Source organism: Antedon bifida, chromosome 9 (genome assembly GCF_963402885.1).
Source record: "Antedon bifida chromosome 9, ecAntBifi1.1, whole genome shotgun sequence".
In the NCBI taxonomy this organism is placed as follows: domain Eukaryota; kingdom Metazoa; phylum Echinodermata; class Crinoidea; order Comatulida; family Antedonidae; genus Antedon; species Antedon bifida.
The window spans coordinates 15710685-15718493 of record NC_136234.1 but is presented as its reverse complement, the minus strand read 5'-3'; the positions used below and the strand labels follow the sequence as shown (position 1 = coordinate 15718493).

The 7809-nt window shown below is 32.6% G+C and overlaps 1 protein-coding gene and 1 long non-coding RNA gene across 4 annotated transcripts in view; one reads left to right on the top strand and one right to left on the bottom strand.

Moving 5' to 3' along the window:
* Positions 1 to 7809, top strand: part of LOC144852842 (uncharacterized) — a 137178-nt gene that overhangs the window by 88725 nt on the left and 40644 nt on the right. The gene's annotated exons all lie outside the window — the stretch shown is intronic.
* LOC144852824 (nephrocystin-1-like) overlaps positions 71 to 7809 on the bottom strand; it is a 37215-nt gene continuing 29476 nt past the window's right edge. For all 3 annotated transcript variants that reach the window (XM_078710841.1, XM_078710842.1, XM_078710844.1), the window contains 5 exons: positions 4155 to 4267; positions 3682 to 3755; positions 3254 to 3298; positions 2005 to 2121; positions 71 to 1534 (listed from right to left, as the gene is read on the bottom strand). In XM_078710841.1, coding sequence (XP_078566967.1) covers positions 1382 to 1534; positions 2005 to 2121; positions 3254 to 3298; positions 3682 to 3755; positions 4155 to 4267 — 502 coding nt within the window. In that variant the 3' untranslated portion in view covers positions 71 to 1381. The remainder of the gene's footprint in view (positions 1535 to 2004; positions 2122 to 3253; positions 3299 to 3681; positions 3756 to 4154; positions 4268 to 7809) is intronic.

Here is a 7809-nt window from a genome sequence, read left to right as displayed (position 1 = left end):
CAGCGCCACCAATATAAATATTGAATAAGCATTGTACTTCTCTGGTATGGTAATAAAAAATACAGGAAAATTGAGTGCCACATGTATTATTTATATTGTATATCCTTTTCCATAAACTTAAAAATTCTAGAACTTTCAATAAAACAACAATTTACCCAAAATTAAGTGTAGAGTGGGAGTGAGTAGTCGAGCGGTTAAGACATAGACAAGTTTGAGGCCCCATAGTTCTGGTGATAGAACAAGTCTTCTTAGATAATAACTATAATAAACCGTAGGTCCAGTGTACACACCTAGTTCATGTGCAATTTAAAGAACCTAGTAAATTTTTCGAGGTGAATAGGAGGTTACCCCGTGTACGCACACAGCCACTGTCACACACAGCCACTGTACAATTGGGACTGGACTGTTTTAGTGTTTAACACCTGTTGGTCCCATCCTTCACTAAATGTGTTTTATGTCTATTTCTTTGGATGTACATCTTATTGAGAAGTTCAATAAATAAAATAAGTCAAAACATGTACACTTGTCATTATTGTAACAATTTATAATAACTGAAACAAATTAATAATACATGTGACACCACTCTGTGACCACCACTGGATGATCCTTTCTCGAAATGACTAACTTATAACAATATATTACAATATGGCTGTGATGATGAATCTATTGTCTTTTTCTCGACTGGCAACACAGATATAAAGTATATTACATTAAATATAATGACCTCTGGTTTATTCTGATAAACCAATTCATCAAATGACTATACTTGTTAAATAATATATTTGGTCTAATACATTGAACTCTCCCAACAGGCCTACTCTTTCAAAACCACACTTTTTTTTTTACGTCCAAATGGTCTCATAAATACAAATTTGGAATATCATAATTTTCTGAAAAATCAGACTACTATAGTGCCTGGTAGTGGGACACAAAATGTTTTATACAAATATTCACATGCTTATCAATTGTATTTGCCATAATTTCGATTTACAGTTAAGAGCTAGGCGATTATCACTGTCCCCGTAGGTGGAATACATCCACAGGACAAAGTCTTACTTAAACTGTCTTTGGACGGGAATGTTCTTTTGCGCAGTGCGAAACATAATTTGAACCGAGGATGCTGGGATTGGTAGGCAAACATCTTATCCACCAAGATGTCAACACCACTTGAAGTACTGTATGTCATGTCCAACACTTTCTTCTCATCCTATTGCATAGGTTAGGATCACCAGTGGCGTAGCAGCTATGAGCTCACTGGCTAAACCCACAGGCTTTAAAATACAATGAAAAAGGCTGAAAACATCTAAGGTCTCCAGCGTTGCAGGGCCACTTAAGGTTTCTGAACCAGGGGCCTCAGGCCTCTGTGTCACCCCACTGAGGATCACCTCTTTTGTGTGTATAGCGAACAAAGATCATATGTAAGTTCTGACATATCAAAAGGCTTATGCATTGTGTCTGGTGAGAGCAAATGACTAGCCAGTACATTGCTTTCTCTGTTTGCCTTCATAAACTCAGCAATGGCTTTCCATCTTTCCTGTAAAATGTAAAAAGAAAACATTATTAATTATCAAAATGATTTATTTTTATTTTGTAATACAGTAGGTTGATTGTTGGGCTACAATGGATACAAACACAACATTATATTATATTAAAATCAAGAAGACTGTTTCAAGGTGTACTGTAATCTGCAGGAGTACATGGACAGTGGAAGGTGTTGCTGTGAATATTATAAATGTTTCTTACATCTCTATCAGAGGACCAAATGTATTTTGGTAGTAGGTCTATGTGGAAAACTAAAGCCAACCAAAGTGGTATATCATTGGTTAATAATCACAAGTATATATAATTGTCTAAAGCTCTGTCTACACTATCAAACTTTATGTGACAACAAAATGTGATGTGCCCATATGGACATGATGATGTCATATCACTACCATATTTAGGCACATCACACTTTTTAGTTTTATAGTGTAGACAGAGCTTTATACTATTCTGACTACTTACATTTTCAGTATCAATATCAGCCCACTTATAAGGTGGCAAAGTAGTTGAGTGTAATAATGGATATACCACGTCCATAAAGATGCCACTCATCAGGCTTTTAATTTGCCCCGCATCCCTCTAAGAAAAAAAAGAATCATCTCCAATTACCATTTCATTTCATTTATTTTGTCTCCATAAAAATACAATATAAAAAAACGTGGACAAAGAACAAGAAAACATCACACAAAACCAGGCAGAGACAGGATTCCTAAAAAGCGAACTTAATCACTATCTAGTACCAACCCCACAATACTATAATAGATCTTTATCTTGAATATTATTAGTAATATACTGCTCAGATGTTTTTGCCTACTGTGACATAATTTGTACATTATACAAAGTACATTGAGAATACTTGCGAACAAATTTGCAAGTAATTCTCGGGTGGGACTCAAACCCACAACCTCCATATCACTTGCCTGGCGTTCATACTGGTACTGGTACTGGTTCAAATAACCGTCTCACAGAGACATCTGGTAGCCATTGACTTAAAGTTGGCATTTGGATGTGTTACTTTTAAATGTAGGCCTACAGTATGAGAGTGAATACTACCAAATTACAGAGTCTCAAAACAACTTATAAACAGTTCATATATACAGTTAAAACATTGCTGGGAATTATAAATTTCTGTTGAAGCAGGCTCTAATGAAGTTGCATCTAGTAAGTTGACTTTGTTGTACAACTCTATCAAGTATTGATGGTATCTTCCGACCTCTTCGTTTACTTTGGGTTGTGTGAAAAGTAAGAATTTTTGTAGGATCTTCATTTTCTTTTCTAATTACATGTCCGATCCAGTTGAATTGTTGCTTGTAGACATATTCTTCTAGCGGTTGACAGCCAGTAATTTTGTAGAGATCGTCATTATCAATAACGTAACGCCAGTCTATATAGTTTTCATCTGTTTCTTCATCTGAGGATATGTCTACATGGTTTGGTGGGCAGACTCTTTGAAAGCCATTCACTAGCATTCTTCTTAGGAAGGTTTTGTATGTTGTGCTAAGTTTGGACATTTCACTTCCTGTTGCCCTCCAAGCATGGCAACCATAGGTGAGTCTACTCCTAACTAGACCATTAAGAAACATCATTCTTGTTTGTAAGTGGATCGTTCTGTTGGTAAGCAATGCTCTGACCAATTGCTCAACACCCTGACACTCCACAGTAGTTACAAATAATTTATACTGTATATGTAAGTAATGTAAATGTAATTTACCTTGTCGATTCTCTTTAGGGACCTCTTTTTTTCTGCCCAAGCACTCTGAAAACAAACAAAACAGATTTCTTTAGACACATTGAATACAGTGATGATAATGAGGAAAGGAGATATTATAATAATGTTAAGATAATGAAATTGATAATGATGAAAATGGTCGTAATGATGATAATGAAATTAATGATAATGATGCTGATGATAATTATAATGATAATAATGAAGTTAATGATAATGATGAATTAATAATGAAGTTGATGATATTGAAGTTGATGATATTGAAGTTGATGATATTGAAGTTGATGATAATGAAGTTGATGATAATGAAGTTGATGATAATAAGGATGATAATGAAAATGATGAATTGATTATTAAGGAAATGATAATGAAAATGATGAATTGATAAGGAAGTTGATGATGATAATACATACCCTGAAAGCATCCATAATGTCCGAATAGTGAGTCGCTTTTGGAAATGCTGTTAAAATTGGGCTGTGTATCTGATCTAAAAGAATAATAATAGTGATTGGATAATATTTTTTATTTACATATATATGTATATTAAATATGATTAATAATTTACTACAATCACAAAATGTCACTGCCACTGTGACACCACCGATGCCATCGTCACTTAACTTCAGACAGATGATCTTGCAAATCTGTTTTTTGAGCGATGTTTTAAACTTATAATAGAGGAATTAGGTTTAGTCTGATGCGAACAACAGTTTTGATTTTTGTTTATTTATTATCTAATGATTTATTACTAATAATTCTAGGAACAAAAAATGTGTAAACTTTGATTTCATAAAGCACTACTTTTATAAGATACAGAACCATATGACTATATGTGCTTAGACCTATACATACTGTATACAAGGTAACTCACAATAAAGTACTGTACCTGTGTTTTGCATGTTTATTCTGTCACACAACAATGCATCAGCAAGACATTTTCGATAGAATGACAAAAATGGTAAGTATGACGAAGAACTAACAATAGTATCTTGCAAACAACTGAAAATTTAAAAAAAGTGTAACACATTAATGGAAAAATTACTTTAAGGATAGACTAAATATTTTTGGATCCAAAATAAAAAGTGTCCTCATCATCACAGTGTTTGTTTGTTTCATTTATTTATTTTCCACACATTGAACAAAAAAGAACAGATATATATATATACTTTAGAAAAAAAAAAAGAAGTGTCCCTCCTGTATCATAAATATGTAAAAATAAATAAATAATTAATTGCATTTATTTTTGTATTAGTCTCTGTATTTTTTTCCATTTGAATATTAACATTTAGCGGTAACTAACGCAAGTTCGTTCGTACTATCGATTTGATTAAAACGAAACTTAATTATACAAAACAAGGAAGAAATACAAAAATCTTTATCAAACCGATAGAAACTAATCATACCGAAAATGTTACAAAATCGATATTAGTCAATATTATCAGGTACAAAGTATGCAAATCTAAAATAGAAATACAAAACATGAAGGAAAAAGAATGGTGCAAACGTTACAAATTGAATCTATGGACCTTCAGAATAGAAAAACTAAATTCTTTTAGGATATAAGGAATCAACAGATCTGATCACAAGGTAAATTATTTATATTATTTATTTATGTTTTATATTACTCCACTAAATTGTTGAAGTGTGGAGAAACAAATGAAAAAAACAATATATAAACTAACATGGTAGGCCTAACTGTTATACTAGGACAACAATGAACAATTATAAATGAATTTACATTTTCTTACAGAAAAGAAATTAGAAAAGTAGTATTAATATAATAGATTATATACAATATACAATGAAGAAGGTAGAACAAATATATATATTTATTGAATGTAGCGTTTATAATGTTAACTACATTTTTATTTGTTTATATTAATTACAGAGTTGTACTATATCTGAAAAAGGAAAAGTCGAACAATGGATTTTATACCAATTGTCGTTATTATTATAGCAGTTTTATTAGCAATATTGATTATTTTCATGTGCTGTAAATTTTTCTACAAGTTAAAATACAATGAACATGAAAGAAACATGATGAGTCATCAAGGACTGATGTTTAATAATCGTAACTATTCGTCCCATCTACTAATTTCCCCTTCTAATTCCAATTTTGGATCGTACACTCTTCAGAACACAACAATACCCCGGTGTTATCTCACCAGTGATACACTACAGAATTCTGATTCTGTGTCGATAAATTTGCAAGCTCTTGATTCTGCATCGATAAACACGCTGCCGCAAATGCCAGAGATGCTGCCTCCTCCGCTGCCGAGCTTAAGCAGCATGCCAGCATTGTCAAAGAGCACATTAGGAAGGCAGTCACTAGAGAGTGTGTATGAGGAAACTACAGATGACCCGACCTACAGTGTAATAGACAAGAAGACGAAAAGTAATCTACCAGTGAGTGAGGAGAAAGAAACATTGATTCCACAAAGGAACTCTGAGATGACATTGGAGGATGAAATCATGGGGATCTTAAATAATAAGAAAGATGATGATATTAATGAACGAAACAGCAAAGAGTATGACAGTATAGAAAACAATGAGAATGATGTCATGGAAAGAAATGATGGAAGAAAGAAAAAAGATGTTAAATCAAATAGATTAGATGATAGCAACGAAAAGAGCAAACAAGATGAACATCATTTTGGAGAAGCAACTAAGACAGAAGAAAAGAAAATGGTAGACATGAACAATATAGATAAACTTTTTAATGATTCAGCATATGAAGAACTTAAACTTCAGCATGAATCATAAGAAGTGATGCCTTTCTCTTTATTTTTCTCCTCCTATATTTTTCCCAGCAGGGAAGAGTGTTATTTCACTCTTCCTTGTTCTTCCTATATTTGATTTGATATACTGTATTTAATTCCGACATGAAAACAAGAATTACAAAGAACAAGGAAGTGAAAGGAAAAAAAGGACTGTCGAAAGCGAACTTATATTATTACTCACTATAGCAATACTTTCCTTATTTTCACACAATATTTAGTCATAGATATATATAGTGACCAAAACAGCTTAAGTCTATAAACTATCAAAACTCAACAAAATCAAGTACCTATTAACAAACAAATAAACAATATAATAAGATAATATTAAAGAAAACTGCTTATATATAGTAATAGTATCTTTCATATTATAGATTTTTAATAAATATATAATAACAACTATAAACAGATGTGATATTAATAAAGATTCATTTGTACTCATAGCACTATGCACCCAATTTAGCACCCTGTGTGATATCCACGCTATCCTGTGTATAACCACAATATTCTGTGTATAACCATGGACCTACAAATGTATAGGTCCATGGTATAACCACAAAGAACATTATTTTACACTGCCCCCCCAACCCATAAAATATACTAGAGTAGCCGATTTGCATACTTTTAGTTTGAACTTAACAATAAAGATCAGATTAGTTCTAGCAACTACTGTATAATATATATCCTTGTATATTTTAACTATAGCAATACCTAGTTTGAACTTGCTCAAGTGTATCAATGCTTTGTAATCTATTAGTATGGTATTGGTTCTGGCACAGGACCAAACAATGTTATCACATGAAAAGAAACCGTTGGTTGATACCATTATTAAATGCACACGCCTAATACAATAGTTATGTAGTTAATTATAAAATGATAAATATAAACATTGGTAAAAAAACAAATTTCATTTTTAAGATAGAAAGAATACTGTGCAGGAAAAAGAACTTGATATAATTGTATGGCTTTGTTTAATAATTATAATGCAAACTCCCCTACTTAAAAGTGGTTGAGTTATTGAGTGGGAAAATTTGAAATCAAATTTCAATTAAGATCATGGCTTCAATAAAGCAGGTTGTAATGGCTGTTTGCTACTTTTGCATTTTGATTTCAAAAAGTCTCTGTGTGGATGTTACAATTGCATTCCATCCAGAAGATATTCAAGCTTATAAACACAGTAATGTTAAATTGATTTGCATCTTGCATGGAGAATTAGCAGACCTAAACCAAATAACATTCAACTGGTGGAAAGATGGAGATCTTTTCACCCCAGACTACAATGATAAAGAGAGGTTTGATGTTGATAGGAGAAATGTAATTCTGGAGATTTCAGACGTTAAAATGTCAGATGAAGGAAATTATCAATGTGTTGTACTATATGGGACAGACATTATAGCCAAGTCCAAAGCAGGTAAATTAACTGTTCATGATGTAGCAGATAGACAATATCCGTACTGTAGTCTATCTAGTGATATGTACATTGATGGCGAAGATGTGGTAATATCATGTACTTCTGAAACTAGAGGGGGCTTTAAAATGGAATGGCTCGATATTCCTGAAGGAGCAGAATCAAATCTGCTTAAAAATAAGGAATACACAACACTATCTGCAAAGTTTCCAGCCACTATGATGAAACACGGTGACGATTATAAATGCATGATGACGGCGAATGGAGAACAAGTCCCACGTGTGTGTACTACAAAACCGTTAAACATCACTAATCAACTTCATGTGCATATTACACCAGATTTCACATACAACAGT